Genomic DNA, 16817 nt, shown 5'->3' with positions numbered 1-16817 from the left:
TGAGATACCATCTCATACCAGTTAGAATGGCGATCATTAAAAAGGCAGGAAACAACAGATGCTGGAGAGGATATGGAGAAATAGGAACACGTTACACTGTTGGTGGGAGTGTAAACTAGTTCAACCATTGTGGAAAACAGTATGGCGATTCTTCAAGGATCTAGAACTAGAAATAGCATATGACCTAGCCATCCCATTACTGGGTATATACCCAAAGGATTATAAATCATGCTTCTATAAAGACACATGCACACGTATGTTTATTGCAGCACTATTCACAATAGCAAAGACTTGGAATCAACCCAAATGTCCATCAGTGACAGACTGGATTAAGAAAATGTGGCACATATACACCTTGGAATACTATGCAGCCATAAAAAAGGACAAGTTCATGTCCTTTGTAGGGACATGGATGCAGCTGGAAATCATCATTCTCAGCATGATGAGATCACAGGGGAACTCTGTGATCATGGCTTCATTCTCCTGATCAAACATCACTTGTTACGCTTACAGGACTTAATACGCTAATTACAGCCCTCTACTCCCTATGTATACCAGTCACGACGACATAGCAAGGGACACTTACATATTACATTAACAGTATTAAACCTTCCTTTACATGAGAAAATACATTAATATTTATACATGTTACACCTATTCTCTATTATCCTAAATCCTAAAATTATTATGGGCTTTACATGCTGTAGCTATAGTTTAACCAAACCATTAAATTGTGGATCTAATAATAGAAGCCTGCAACTTCTTATCTACTGAGAAAGTATGGAAGAACTGCTAACTCATGCCCCCATGCCTAACAACATGGCTTGCTTAACTTTTAAAGGATTGGAGTCATCTATTGGTCTTAGGAACCAAAAACATTGGTGCAATTCCAAATAAAAGTAACAAATATGTATTTTTCCACTATTATAATAGCCCCAATCCCCTTAAACACACCAATTATTATTACCTTAGTCAACCCCTGCAAAAAAGATTCATACCCAAATTACGTAAAAATAGCCATCACATGCGCCTTCTCCATTAGCCTCATCCCAACAACTTTTATATATACAGACGAATAAGTCATTATCTCAGACTGACATTGAATGACAATCCAAACAAAGTCTCACTAAGCTTTAGACTACTTCTCCATAATATTTATCCCAGTAGCACTATTTGTTACCTGATCTATTGTAGAATTCTCAATATGATATATAAACTCAGACCCTAACATTAATCAGTTTTTCAGATATTTTCCTCATTACAATATTCTGGTTACCGCCAACAACTTCTTTCAACTCTTTTATTGGATGAGAAGGTGTAGGAATCATGTCTTTCTTATTAACTGGCTGACTATAGGGCCGAGCAGATGCTAATACAGCAGCCCTCCAAGCAGTCCTGCACAATCGCATCAGTGATATTGGCTTTATTTAGCTATAGTATGATTCCTCTTTTCCCCCCACACATGAGAGATTCAACAAGCATTCATTCTAAACCCTGCCTCTAATCTACCCTTTCATTAATTCGCCTTCTTTTAGCAGAAGCAGGAAAGTCAGCTAAATTCGGCCTCCATCCCTGACTTCCATCCGCCATAGAAGGCCCAGCCCCAGTCTCAGCCCTGCTCCACTCCAGCACTATAGTTGTAGCAGGAGTTTTCCTACTCATCTGCTTCTACCCTTTAATAGAAAATAACCTCTGAACCCAGACCTTTACATGTAATCTCTAGGGGCTATTACCACCTTATTTACAGCAATCTGTGCTCTAACACAATGTGATATTTAAAAAGTCATAGCATTCTCCACCTCAAGCCACCTGGGCCTTACGATAGTCACAGCTGGCATTAATCAGCCACACCTAGCATTCCTTCACGTCTGCACCCATGCCTTTTTTAAAGCTATATTATTTATATGCTCAGGCTCCATCATCCACAATCTCAATGATGAACAAGATATTCAAAAAATAGGACTATTCAAGACTTTACCCTTCACTTCCTCTTCCGTTATTATTGGTAGCCTTGCACTTACAGGTATGCCTTTCCTCACAGGCTTTTAAAGACCTTATTATCGAAACCGCAAATACCGTCATATACCAACCAATGCCTGAGCCCCTTCTATTATTCTCATTGCCACCTCCTTAACAGCTGACTATAGTACCCGTGTTATTTTCTTTGCTCCGAGGACTGGCCACTCGGGGGTGGGAAGGGCCCGGGCCACGCGCGACACTTGGGGGCCCTGCTGCAAAGCCCCTTTTCTGGGGGTAGGGGCAGATGCTTCATGCCGCCCTGCCCAGCAGGGTTTCCAGGTCTGAGGTGCCCACCCTGGCCCCAAGAGAATGAACCAGCCACAGAGGATGGCGTCCGTGGACACGGACAAGGAGCTCAGTAACCTCCTGGACTTCGGCATGATGTTCCCGCTGCCCGTCGCCAACGGGAAGGGCCGGCCCGCCTCCCTGACCAGGTCGCAATTCAGAGGTTCAGGTCTTGAGGACCGGCCCAGCTCAGGCTCCTGGGGCAGCGGCGAACAGAACAGCTCCTCCTTTGACCCCAGCTGGACCTTCAGCGAAGGCGCTCACCTTGCTGAGTCGCATAGCAGCCTCTCTTCATCCACATTCCTGAGACTGTGACTTGGAGGCAAGAGCAGCGAGCTGGACGTCTATGCCTCCTCTGGGAGACACGCAGGCGTGGGCGGCCTGACTCAGGCTGGCTTCCTGCCGGGTGAGCTGGCCCTCAGCAGCCCCGGACCCCTGTTCCCTTCGGGCATGAAGGCGACCTCCCAGTACTACCCCTCCTACGCCGGCAGCTCCGGCAGAGAGAGGCGGACGGCGGCCTGGACACGCAGTCCACAAAGGTCCAGAAGGTCCCGCCTGCCTTCCATCCTCGGCATACCTGCCCAGCTCAGGTGAGGACTACGGTAGGGATGCCGCCGCCTACCTGTTCGCCAAGACCCCCAGCAGGGCCTATCCCGCCCCCTTCTACATGGCAGATGGCAGCCTGCACCCCTCAGCCCCTCAGCCGAGGTCTGGAGTTCCCTGGGCCAGGCGGGCTTTGGCTCCATGCTGGGCGGGGGCTCATCCCCCCACCTCTCCCGCCTGGCAGCGGCCCTGTGGGCAGTGGCAGAGGCAGCAGCACGTTTGGCGGCCTGCACCAGCATGAGCGCATGGGCTACTGGCTGCACAGAGCAGAGGTGAACGGTGGGCTCCCGGCTGCATCCACCTTCTCCTTGATCCCCCGGAGCCGCGTACAGCAGCGTCTCTAGCCACAGGCCGCCTGTCAGCGGGGCCGACAGCCTCCTGGGCTCGCGAGGGACCACAGCCGGCAGCTCCAGGGACTCCCTCAGGCAGGCATGTCCTCAATCTACTCCCCGGATCACTCAAGCAGTAACTTCTCGTCCAGCTCCTCCACTGTCGTCGGATCCCCCCAGGGCCTAGGAGGGACGTCGCACTGGCCCGGAGCAGGAGTCCCCGGTGCCTTATCACCCAGCTACGACGGGGGTCTCTATGGCCTGCAGAGTAAGATAGAAGACCACCTGAACAAGGCCATCCACGTGTTCTGCAGCCACACCGTGGGCACGGCCTGCAACGGGCACACGCTGCTGCCTGGCGACAGGGCGCTGGCCTTGGGCTTCGCCGGCCCCATGCTGCTGGTGGGGGCTGCACACAGGCCTGGTCGGAGGCTGACACCCTGAGGACGGCCCTGTGGGCAGCGCCAGCCTCATGCACATCCACGTGGCCCTCTCCAGCTAGCCAGACGCCCTCCCCGACCACTCTTGGCCTCCCGACTCCTACAGTGGGCTAGGGAAAGCAGGCCACTGGTGAAATCAAGCCAGAGGAGGAGGATGAGGAGAACACGGCGGCGGCTGACCACTCAAGAGGAGAAGAAGGAGCTGAAGGACCACCAGGTCCAGACCAGCCCAGACGAGGACGAGGACAAAGATGACCTTCTCCCCCCAGAGCAGAAGGCGAAGCAGGAGAAGGAGTGCCAGGTGGCCAATAACGCCAGGGAGCGACTGCAAGTCCCTTAAGAGGCCTCTTAAGGAGCTGGGGCACATGTGGCAACTGCACTCAACAGCAAAAAGCCCCAGACCAAACTGCTTATCCTGCACCAGGCTGTCTCGGTCATGCTGAACTTGGAGCAGCAAGTGCGAGAGCGGAACGTGAATCCCAAAACAGCCTGTTTGAAACGGTGAGATGTCGGGCGTGTTCGGAGACCCCCCCAGATGGTGCTTTCAGCTGCGCACCTGGGCCTGAGCAAAGCCCACAACCCCGCAGGGCACATGTGAAAGGTATGCCTCTGTGGGACAAGCCACTGGCCCTCAGCCCTGTGGGCTGGGCCCAGAACGCCCACAGGAGGCCCTGGGCTTCATCCACATCCACACCTCACACAACTGTTCTCAGCATTGAGCCAACACCGACCTGATTAGGCTCGGAGTGATGGGGGCAAGGAAGGTGACTCTGGATCCAGGAGCTCCCTGGGACCCTGGCTCACCTCTCACTGGCCTCACTCCCCCTGCCCCCAAATCTCAGCCACCGTGTCACCCTGTGACCTGCCCCATGGATCCTGAATCTGCGTCTTGGCCCTGTTGTCTGGGCTGATAGGAGCATTTCTTTTCTTTCTTTTTTTTTTCTTTAGTAAACAAAACCTGAAAGCAAGTAACAGAACATACACTTTGTCAGAAAAGAAAAAAAATGCCTTAACTATAAAATGTGGAGACATCATATCACTTGAGGGAGATGCTGTGAAAACTTGGCTTATTCTTCAAAAGCCAGCAGCAAATTGTGCCTAGGCATAATTTAAAGAAAATGAAAAGAACATTAGTTATCAAAAAAAAAAAAACAAAACAAAACTGGACTGACCTGGGCCAGGCTGGACCAGACTGGCCTAGAGGACTTCAGAGGGAGACTCCCCTGGTAGGCCAGTCTCAGCTGACCTTGACTGTCCTGCTTCCAGACAGGGCCCATCTGTCTTCCCCTTGATCCCCTGCTGCAAAGACATTACCTCCGATGCCACCTCCATGACCCTGGGCTGCCTGGCCACAAGCTACTTCCTGAAGCCGGTGACTGTGACCTGGGACACAGGCTACCTCAACAGGAGTGCTGTGACCTTCCCAGACACCACCCTGACACCCTCTGGCCACTACGCCACCACCAGCCATCTGACCACAAGCAAATGTTCACCTGCAGCGTTGTACACACTCTGTGGTCTGCAGGCCAGGTCAGTACCTTCAGTGTCTACTCTAGGGACTTCACCCTGCCCACCATGAAGATCTTACAGTCCTCCTGTGATGGCAGTGGACACTTCTCCCTGACCATCCAGTTCCTGCGCCTCATTTTTGGGTACACCCCAGGTGCCATCACCTGGCTGCAGGATGGGCAGGTCGCGGATGTGAACTGCTCTATTGCCTCTCCCATGCTGAAGGGGGAGCTGGCCTCCACACAAAGCAAGCTCACCCTCACCCAGAAGCGTTGGCTGCCCGACCACACCTACACCTGCCAGGTCACCTATCAAGGTAATGCCTTTGAGGACAGTGCCAAGAAGCGTGCAGATTCCAACCCACAAGGGGTGAGTGCCTACCTGAGCCGGCCCAGCCCCTTCTACCTGTTCATCCGCAAGTTGCCCACAATCACCTGTCTGGTGGTGGACCTGGCACCTAGCAAGGGGACTGTGAAGCTGACCTGGTCCCGGGCCAGTGGGAAGTCTGTGGCCCAGGTCCTCCTAAGGCAAGAGAAGCAGTGCAGTGGCATGTTCATCATCACGTCCACTCTGCTGGTAGACACCAGAGACTGGATTGAGGGGGAGACCTACCAGTGCAGGGTGACCCACCTCCACCTGCCCAGGGCCCTTGTGCAGTCCATGACCAAGATCAGCGACCCTTGTGCTCCCCCAGAGGTCTACGTGTTTGCAATGCTAGAAGAGCTGAGGAACCTAGACAAGCGCACCCTCACCTGCCTGATCCAGAACTTCTAGCCTAAGCACACCTTGGTGCAGTAGCTGCACAACGAGGTGCAGCTCCTGGATGCCTGGCATAGCATGACGCAGCCCCGCAAAACCAAGGGCTCTGGCTTCTTAGTCTTCAGCTGCCTAGAGGTGACCAGGGCCGAATGGGAACAGAAAAATGAGTTCATCTGCCCCGTGGTCCATGAGATGGCGACTGGCTCACAGACCATCAAGAATCTGGTGTCTGCAAATCCCATTAAATGTCCTCCTGCCTTCCTCCCCACTAGGGCTCTGTCCAGCTGTGTGGTGGGAAGGGCTGGCCAGACCTGTCCACTGTTGCAACGACCCCAGGAGGCCACCCCCAATAAACAGTGCGTGCTCAGAAACAAACAAACAAACATAAAATCCCTAGAAGAAAACCTAGGCAATACCATTCAGGACATAGGCATGGACAAATACTTCATGACTAAAACACCAAAGGCAATGGCAACAAAAGCCAAAATAGACAGATAGGATCTAATTAAACTAAAGAGCTTCTACATAGTAAAGGAAACTATGATCAGAGTGAACAGGCTACCTACAGAATGGGAGAAAATTTTGCAATCTATTCATCTGACAAAGGGCTAATACCCAGAATCTACAAAGAACTTAAACAAATTTACAAGAAAAAAACAACCCCATCAAAAAAATGGGTGAAGGATATGAACAGACACTTCTCAAAAGAAGACATTTATGTGGCCAACAAACATATGAAAAAAAGCTCATCATCACTGGTCATCAGAGAAATGCAAATCAAAACCACAATGAGATACCATCTCATGCCAGTTAGAATGGTGACCATTAAACAGTCAGGAAACAACAGATGCTCAAGAGGATGTGGAAAATAGGAATGCTTTTACATTGTTGATGGGAGTGTAAATTAGTTCAACCATTGTGGAAGATAGCGTGGCAATTCCTCAGTTGCAACGACCCCAGGAGGCCACCCCCAATAAACAGTGCGTGCTCAGAAACAAACAAACAAACATAAAATCCCTAGAAGAAAACCTAGGCAATACCATTCAGGACATAGGCATGGACAAATACTTCATGACTAAAACACCAAAGGCAATGGCAACAAAAGCCAAAATAGACAGATAGGATCTAATTAAACTAAAGAGCTTCTACATAGTAAAGGAAACTATGATCAGAGTGAACAGGCTACCTACAGAATGGGAGAAAATTTTTGCAATCTATTCATCTGACAAAGGGCTAATACCCAGAATCTACAAAGAACTTAAACAAATTTACAAGAAAAAAACAACCCCATCAAAAAAATGGGTGAAGGATATGAACAGACACTTCTCAAAAGAAGACATTTATGTGGCCAACAAACATATGAAAAAAAGCTCATCATCACTGGTCATCAGAGAAATGCAAATCAAAACCACAATGAGATACCATCTCATGCCAGTTAGAATGGTGACCATTAAACAGTCAGGAAACAACAGATGCTCAAGAGGATGTGGAAAAATAGGAATGCTTTTACATTGTTGATGGGAGTGTAAATTAGTTCAACCATTGTGGAAGATAGCGTGGCAATTCCTCAAGGATCAAGAGTTAGAAATACCATTTGACCCAGCAATTCCATTACAGGGTATATACCCAAAGGATTATAAATCATTCTACTATAAAGACACATGCATATGTATGTTTATTGTGGCACTACTCACAATAGCAAAGACTTGGAACCAACCCAAATGCCCATCAGTGATAGACTGGATAAAGAAAATTGTGGCACATATACACCATAGAATACTATACAGCTATAAAAAAGGATGAGTTCATGTCCTTTGCAGGACATGGATGACGCTGGAAACCATCATTCTCAGCAAACTAATACAGGAACAGAAAACCATACACCTCTTGTTCTCACTCATAAGTGGGAGTTGAACAATGAGAATACATGGACACAGGGAAGGGAATATCACACACCAAGGCCTGTCCAGGGGTGGGGGTCTAGGGGAGGGATAGCATTAAGAGAAATACCTAATGTGGTTGATGGGTGCAGCAAACCACCATGGCATGTGTATACCTATGTTAACAAACCTGCACATTCTGCACGTTTCCCAGAACTTAAAGTATAATAATTTTTTTTTAAAAAAAAACACTGAACATGTATTGTAGGCTTACATTGGACTCAATGTATTTTATGGATAATCTCATTTAATCCTCATAACAACACTTGGAGAACATGTATGATTATTATCTCTATTTTAAGCATGGAGAACTGAATAGCTTACCCAAGGTGGCATGACTAGTAAATCATTGGACCGGGATTCAAACCAAAAAGTCTGATCCCAGAGTTCATGCCTGTAAGCCTTCCTAACCATGATAATGCTTTAATCTGGCATTAATTGTTCTCTAATTTGTGTAGGTTTGAGATTTTCATAATATTAAAAGACTTCTTGAGGAATGTCCTCATAATCATTATAACTGCCTTCATCTAATTATTTTAGGGTATGAGTGAAACTAAAAGTAAGACTCATCTAAAATAATCATCTGTTTTGGCCATATCTCCAGTGATACATGAATTTAATTCTTTTATTGTTTTCAGAATGAAAAATTAAAGAGGTTAAAATTAGCTGGCAATCAAGAAATATTTGTATATGAAGATCCAGAGATTTGGGTATACTTAATGAATACAAGCTATATAAATATTAAGACTCTACTGTGCTCCAAATACTATACAGGGAGCTAGGGATATGAAGATAGGATTAGCATCAGAAAAGAAGGACTATCCCTTAGTTGGAAGGCTGAACTAAAAGGAAAAGTTTGATGTGATAGGCAAATTCAACTGACAGGTACACTACCCATAGCCCCTTCCCTTTAAGAGCTCATAATTAGGAAAAATCAAATGTATAATCAAATCATTGCAATGTAGTGTGTAAGTACAATAATTAAGGTAATGGGAAAACATAACAGTACAAGTAATTCAGCTGAAGGTTTATGTAAGATAACTAAGATGACATTTCAACTATTGGTTGAGTTGGCCTCTCCCTCATGAATGGGATTAAGGCCCTTATAAGAGGCTTCATGCAGCATTTGGCCCCTCTTGCCCTCCACTTTCGTCCATGTGAGGACACGGCGTTCCTCTCCTCTGAAAGATGCGGCAACAAAGCTCCCCTTGGAAGCAGAGAGCAGCCCTCACCATACACCTGAACCTGCCAGCACCTTTATCATGGACTCCCAACCTCCAGAAGTGTGAGAAATAAATTTGTTTATAAATTATCCATTGTCAGGTACTCTGTTATAGCAGTGTACATGGACTACCACAAACCCAGTACACCACGTTAATGAGTTCAGACGTTCTTTAGTAGACAGTGTATAAGGTGGGAAATTAGAGGCTTTATCCAGGGGAATAACATGGTGAGATTCACATTTTAGAAAGATAGCTTTACTTTTATTATAGAACAGCAGTTCTGAAAGTGTGGGGACCTCTGGGACTCCCTTTTAGGATGTCTGTGAAGTAAAAAGTATTTTCATAATAATGGATGTTATTTGCCCTTTTCACTCATTTTTTCATAAGCATAGTCTTCCAGGGGCAACAAGATATGTTTTCTATTTAACCAAACATTAAAGAAACTTGCAAAAATATAAAACAATGTGACTCTTATCAAAGTTTATTTTGGAAATAGTTATTTTCATAAGTAATGTATTTTCATAAAATATATTACTTATGTTAACAGGTAATGGTTTTTAGATAAATTAATAAACACATATTTTATTAGCTTTAATATTTAATATGGTAAATACTGGTAGATATAACTCACCGAAACAAAAGTTTTTTGGCAACCTCAGTAATTTTTAAGAGTGTACAGGGAAGCCTGAGATCAAAAGCTTTGAGAACTACTGACATAGAGGGGACATTGTATTAAGGAGAGGCTAATAGTAGAGAAATAGCTAATTAGACAGATTTTACAAGGATCTAGGTCATTGGTTTTCAAACCTTTTAAGTATATATACTCACTGAAAGAATTTTGAAAACCACATCCTCATACATTTTAAATTGATAGCTAATTTTTTTGTAAGTTTAAGTAGTTATAATGTATTTTAAATATGACATTTAAATGGCAGCTATGTCAATCTTTTAAATGTGTCCAACTGAATCTAAATGGTGCTTGCAGTGAGCCAAGACCTCGCCACTGCACTCCAGCCTGGGCGATAGAGCAAGACTCCATCTCAAAATAAATAGTGCAGCAATTTGATACCCACTTATCACCAACTTAAAAATATATATGAACAGACTTTCTATTCTTTTTTTTTTTTTTTTCTAGCAAACTTTGCTCTTGCTTTTTCTCTTTAAATTGTATTTCCGCTGGGCGCGGTGGCTCAAGCCTGTAATCCCAGCACTCTTGGAGGCCGAGACGGGCGGATCATGAGGTCAGGAAGCTCGACGCACCATCCTGGCTAATACGGTGAAACCCCCTGTCTCTACTTAAAATACAAAAACTAGCCCGGCGACAAGGCGGTGCGCCTGTAGTTCTCAGCACTCGGGGGCTGGGCTGGAGAATGGACGTAAACCCGGGAGCGGAGCTTGCAGTTGAGCTGAGATCAGGCACTGCACTCAGCCCCTGGGTGGCAGAGCAAGACTCGTCTCATAAAAAAAAAAAATAATAATAAAAATAAAAAAAATAATAAATAAAATTGTATTTCCATTTCCCTTCTCTCATCCAATTTTGCAATAAGTGTTACATTTTTGTGTTTGGATAATCACCTTATTTTTATGTACTCAAAATGAGTTATAGACTAGTTGAAATTAATTAAAAATTTTCCTGTGACCATAACAAACGTGTAACTATTCCATCATTTTCTTCTGGTTATCATTGAAGTTACTAGGATACACGTTTCCCAAAGCAATCACAAATTGGACAATTGCCTCTTAAAAATTTTATTGGTTGGACATGGAAGCAATCCTCCCTCCAATTGATTGTAAGATCTTGGGTGACTATATATTTAGTATTCTATAATAGGGAATAACGTTAAGCATAAATTCTGTATTCATTTTTGCACTTTACGAGAATGTCAACACTGAGAATCACTTGTTTGTGTAAATGGTGGACGTGAAATGGACAGGAGTTTTTGTTATAACCAGTATCATTCATCTATTCTATGATTCCGCTTCTGAGATTGTAAGGAAAAAATTACGTAGGCGGCGCGCGGATGGCTCAAGCTTGTATCCCAAGCCCTTGGGAGGCCGAGACGGGTGGATCACTCGAGGGTCAGTGAGATTGAGACCATCCTGGCTAACCCAGGAACCGTCTCCATCCAAAAAAAAAATACAAAAAACTAGCCGGGCGATGTGGCAGGCGCCTGTAGTCTCAGCTAACTCGGAGGACTGAGGCAGGAGAATGGCGTAAACCCGAGAGGGCCGAGTACTTGCAGTGGAGCTGAGATCCGCACTGCACTCCAGCCTGTGGGCGATAGAGGAGACTCCATCTCAAAAAAAAGAAAATACATACCATTACAATTATCTGTTATCTGGCAGTTTCATTCAATCAGATCTATTATTTTTCAATTTTATTAAAAGCAGAGAATTAAAACCACTTGACTTTCAAAAATGAGTTTACTAACCAGTCATCAGGTTCATCTGTTTTCTCAAAAAGTTTTTAAAATTAATTCCAACTATATGTTACACTGTCACATGGAGGTACCTTGTTTAAACTAATACATTCAGAAAAGTTTGGAAAAATAGAATATTATTAATACATTATTATTAATAACATTTGATCATGTTTTAAATATATGATTTAAACATAGCAAACCTCTGAGCTACCTCAAAGGTTGAGTAGATTTTGTGAAGAATGTCCTTCATACAACCCATTTGGTAATGCCAGGCATCAAATAAATGACAATTTCTGACAGGAAAACTCGGACTGCATTTTTCAAGTCACTGAATATATTAATAATATGTGATTTAAAACCTGAGAAACAAATGACAGAACAAATGCATGGAGGTATGTTTATTAGGAACCCAATGAAGCATATCCAGAGCTCCTTCCTTCCAAGGTTCCTTTCTAATTTTACATAGAAAATTATGTACTTTCATGTATAATTTTGTATTATTTGTCATAATGAAAGCCTAAAAAAAAAAAGACTTCAAATTATATAAGCTTTGGGACCTGTATCTCTGCCTATACATGTGAAAAAATCATGAGGGCAGTCAGGATAAGCTTAAGATGATACATATCTGGCATAATTAATTTCATATTATGAAAAGATAATTTCTCATTACTTAATTTGCAATAAATAATACACAGTAAAATATGACTAAGATTATAACTTATGAAGTAGGGTATGTGGTAAAAGACATGGTTATTCCTTCAGTAAATGTGTTAGGGGAAGGTATGAAGTGAATACTGATGTATGACTTTGGGGAATAATTAGAAACAACTTATATGAAAATCAGAAATAACTTATTTTTCATCATGATCAAAATTTTCCTATGTATTTAATGAAAACAGTATATACTGCTAAAATCAAATCAGGCAATTAGCATATAGTTTTATTTTTATATTTGCAAGTAGAATAAATATTTTATATAGTGCAATGAAGTTCATTAAATTTTGTGTAAATATTTTGGGATATGAGTTGATAGGTTTTAGCTAACTTACTGAATAATAAACACTGTCTTAGTCCTTTTATGCTGCTATAACAATACCTGACAATGGATAATTTATAAAGAACAGAAATTTATTTCTCACACTTCTAGAGGTTCGGAGTCCATGAAAAAGGTGCTGGCAGGTTCAGGCGTCTGGTGAGAGCTGCTCTCTGCTTTCCAAGATTGACCCTTGCTGCTGCATCCTTCAGGGAGGAGGAACGCCACGTCCTCACATGGACAAAAGTGGAAGGGCAAGAGGGGCCAAATGCTGCATGAAGCCTCTCATAAGGGCCTTCATCCTATTCATGAGGGAGAAGCCCTCATGGCCTAATCATCTCTTAAAGGCCCCACCTGTTAATACCATTGCATTGACAACACCCGAATTTTGGAGGAGACACATAGCAAACACTAAATCTGAAGTCTGAAAGAACTCACATAATTTTTATTCACAGGATTTGGCCCATCATATCATTTTTTAAAAAACTCAATTTCATTTAAAAGAAACTTTGTTATCTATATTGTTTTCTTGTTCAAAATGCTCTTTTGTTTTAAGCTAACAATATGTTATGGCATGTCCTAGGGGTTGATGCTGATAACTAGGGGAAAACAGTGCCTCTGCTTAAATGTTTTAAAAAATTGGTGAAACAGGATTTTGGACTCCTAGAGGATCCTTATACTCTTTTTACTATAGAAGTACCCATCGGATGATCTTTGTACATTATTCTTCACCTTGTTCGATGACCTCTGTACTATTCATGAGATAAGGATGTGACCTAAACTATAACAATGGGTTAGGAGACTGATTTGAGATATTTCTAAGCTATACTCTAAAGGGACTTGGTGGGTCATTAGACACTGGAGTGAAAGATGAGTCAAAAATAATTAAGATTTTCAGCTTGAGCAGTTAAATAGATTGTGATGCTATTTACTGCATAAGAAACATAAAGTAATCAGCAAGTTTTGGAAAGAGATTGGAATTCTGTTTGCCTATAGATCTTTAATGTGGAAATGTTCTAAAAGTCTGGAGCACTAAAGAAAATTCAAAGATATGGTTATAAATTTGGGAGACTTTAGTATATAGGTGGATGATACTATCTAAGGGAAAGCTTTTAACCAAGAGAGGAATAAATCTGATGATGAGACCTGGGAAACCTTCAATTTAGAAGAGGCAGAAAAGAATTAGTAGTGTTGGAAAAGTATAATTGAAAACAAAATCTCCCAACCCAGAAAACTTTTCCACAAAGATAGAAGAGAAGGAAAACAATTTTATGATCGAGTAAGCATTAGAGCAGGATGTGATGTGTATCACAAGTAGTCCCCTAAGAGACTGCAAAGACAGAAGGAAATCTTACCCTTTTATATAGCCAACCTGATATAACCCCTTTCATTGAAGTTCTTAGGATAAACATTAACTAGTCCTCAAGTAAGACTTGACAGCACTATTTGTCGCATATGTAGTTTATTCTAAATTCACTTGGTAATTGGAGTGACTTTGCTAATTGGCTTTATACAAAGGTAAAAAAACACTTTTCATATCTTCATGACAGGAGATAGTTTTGCAGCTTGGAAGGAGGCTCCTGCTGAAGTGAGGCTTCTACGCTCCCACAGAAACTGGGATTAAGGGCGCTATCTTCCTTGATGACTGTATTCCCAAGAGATGGTTACAGGTTCTTGAGAAAGACATTCATGGGTCATAAAGCTGGCAAGAGGCTTTGAAGCAAGAGATTTTTAAAAGATTTACATACATTTCAAAAAGACAAAGAATTTACAAGTTTTCTGAATGCTCTAAGAACAAAGAAGGAAGAGTCTTTCTTCTTATTTTCAACAGGGGAATTAATTTTGTTTCTTTTAAATTTGTATTTACCCTTACATAAGTGAAAAAAACAGCTGTGGAAATGTGCGGGAAATTACAATGAGTGCTATATGAAAACCAGAGGAAAAGCATATTTTACAAGAAGTGAGGGAATAGTGCTGTCTTCAAGAACATTACTTTCCCCTTGTGGGATAAAAACTAACATACATTTGATACTAACATAACTAGATATGTAAAATTTGTAAAGACTAAATATAAAAAGAATATAGCATTAGGGTGTTTAATTATGTAGTGTGGACTGCCAGTACTATAGGAAATCAATGGCCTGAGGGCAATAAGACCTGGAGTAGGCAGGGAAGGATTTGTGGAAATAAGGAAACTTAAATGGTATTTTGAAGGAGAGATTAAATCTATGTAATTCACATTTTTAATCTCATCAGTCCAAAACACATCTCTGTAGCTGTCTCTATAATAAAGATAAACTTAGCAATGGAACCATGATACTCCCAGTCCACTGGGCCAAAACTTTCCCTTGGATAGTGTTAATGCTTGAGTGAACAATGGCACCATTTCTGTGACTTTTCACTTTCTGTATTCCTTCTCATAGTCACCCGCTCTTCTGATTAACAGGTTCTTTCTTTTACAGCTTTAAGTCTTGCCTTGGAACCATTTTTTTTTCTGCAGGATACTTATATGGATTCATTTAAAGCTTAACTTGCAAAGAGCAGCTTATTGTCACTTCTTAGAAGGTACTCTGCAGTTAACCTTGGTGCTGTCTACAGAGACAAAAATAAATGTCCTTGGATTTTAGTTATCTTTCTCTGTCAGAGGTTCCCAAGACCACCCCCAGGTTGGCGATTTGCTAGGAAGACTCACAGGACTCACCATATATCCATATTCATGGTTATGATTCCTTATAGGGAAGTAACACAAAGCAAAATTAGGCACACTCTGCCTGGCACATACTAAATTTACAGACTCCCAGAAGAAAAGTAGATATTAGTATAAACCATATTATTTGCACAAATAATCTAGGCATAGTGAGCCACTCTTATTCAGGGAATTGTGGAATCCCTCCTGAAATCTAAGCTCACAGGTGCCAGGCAAAAAAGGCCCTTTTAATCATAGAAGCCTCAGGCCTGCTGTGATAACTCTTTTCTCTACACTTTTTAAAAATTTATTTATACAATGATTTGCAGGTAAAATCAAGAGTCCACATATCAAGTTAACTGTCTTTTAAATGTTCTTCATATATTACAGGTATGCCCCAGAATCACTGACAGAGAGCAAGTTTTCTGTGGCCTCAGATGTTTGGAGCTTTGGAGTGGTTCTGTATGAACTTTTCACATACATTGAGAAGAGTAAAAGTCCACCAGCGGTCAGTGTGCTTTTCATTTACTTTCAGTTTTTTGTTGTTCGTTTGATTTTTATAAATTATGGGGTACAATTACAATTTTGCTACATGCATACATTGCATAGTGGTGAAGTCAGAGCTTTTAGGGTATCCACCACCTTAATAACATACATTGTACCCTTAAATAATTTCTCAGCATCTACCCCACCAATGGCTTACCCTTCCAAGTCTCCATTGCCTGTCATTCCACATTCTATGTCCATGTGTATACATTATATAGCTCCCACTTATGTGAGAACATGTGGTATTTGTCTTTCTATGGCTGATTTGTTTCACTTAAGATAATTACCTCCATCCATGTTGCTACAAAAGACATTAATTTCATTTGTTTTTACGGCTGAGTAGTATTCCATTGGGTATGTATACCACATCTTCTTTATCCAGTCATCCACGGATGGACACTTAGGTTGATTCCATGTCTTTGCTTTTGTGAAGAATGCTGCAATAAACATACAGGTGGCGGTATCTTTTTGATACAGTGATTTCTTTTCCTTTAGGTAGATACCCCATAGTGGAAATGCTGGATCGAATGGTAGTTCTATTTTTAGGTCTCTGAGAAATCTTTATAATGTTTTCCATAGAGGTTATACAAATGTACATTCCCAGCAACAGTGTATAAGAGTTCCCTTTTCTCCGCACCCTTGCCAACATCTGTTATTTTCTCTCTCTTTTTTTTTTTCCTTCCCATTCTGACTGGAGTAAGACATATCTCACTGTGGTAACTTTTTTCTCTCTTTTTTTTTGTCATTCTGACTGGAATAAGGCATATCTCATTGTAATTTTAATTTGCATTTCCCTGGTGATTAGTGATTAGCATTTTTTCATATGCCTCTTGTCCTTTTGGGTGTCTTCTTTTGAAAAATGTCTACTGATCTCCTTTGTCCAGTTTTAACATGATGATTAGGGGTTTTGGTTGAATTCCTTGAGTTCCTTATAAATTCTGAATGGTAGTTCCTTGTCAGATCCAAAATTTGCAAATATTTTCTCCTATTCTGCAGGTTTTCTGTTCATTCTGTTGATTATT

At 42.3% G+C, this 16817-nt stretch overlaps 1 protein-coding gene and 1 pseudogene across 1 annotated transcript in view; both read left to right on the top strand.

Annotated features, from left to right (window-relative positions):
• LOC108523026 (tyrosine-protein kinase JAK2-like) overlaps window positions 1-15793 on the top strand; it is a gene marked incomplete at its 3' end in the record, with an annotated part of 78772 nt that extends 62979 nt beyond the window's left edge. The window contains 1 exon segment of the mRNA XM_017863480.1: window positions 15640-15793. Coding sequence (XP_017718969.1) covers window positions 15640-15793 — 154 coding nt within the window.
• On the top strand, window positions 2208-4274 carry LOC108523028 (transcription factor E2-alpha pseudogene; annotated as a pseudogene).
• Window positions 15794-16817: the final 1024 nt, after the last annotated feature.

The sequence above is a fragment of the Rhinopithecus bieti genome, unplaced genomic scaffold (assembly GCF_001698545.2).
Source record: "Rhinopithecus bieti isolate Rb0 unplaced genomic scaffold, ASM169854v2 scaffold_72297, whole genome shotgun sequence".
In the NCBI taxonomy this organism is placed as follows: domain Eukaryota; kingdom Metazoa; phylum Chordata; class Mammalia; order Primates; family Cercopithecidae; genus Rhinopithecus; species Rhinopithecus bieti.
This window is presented reverse-complemented; position numbering and strand designations above follow the sequence as displayed.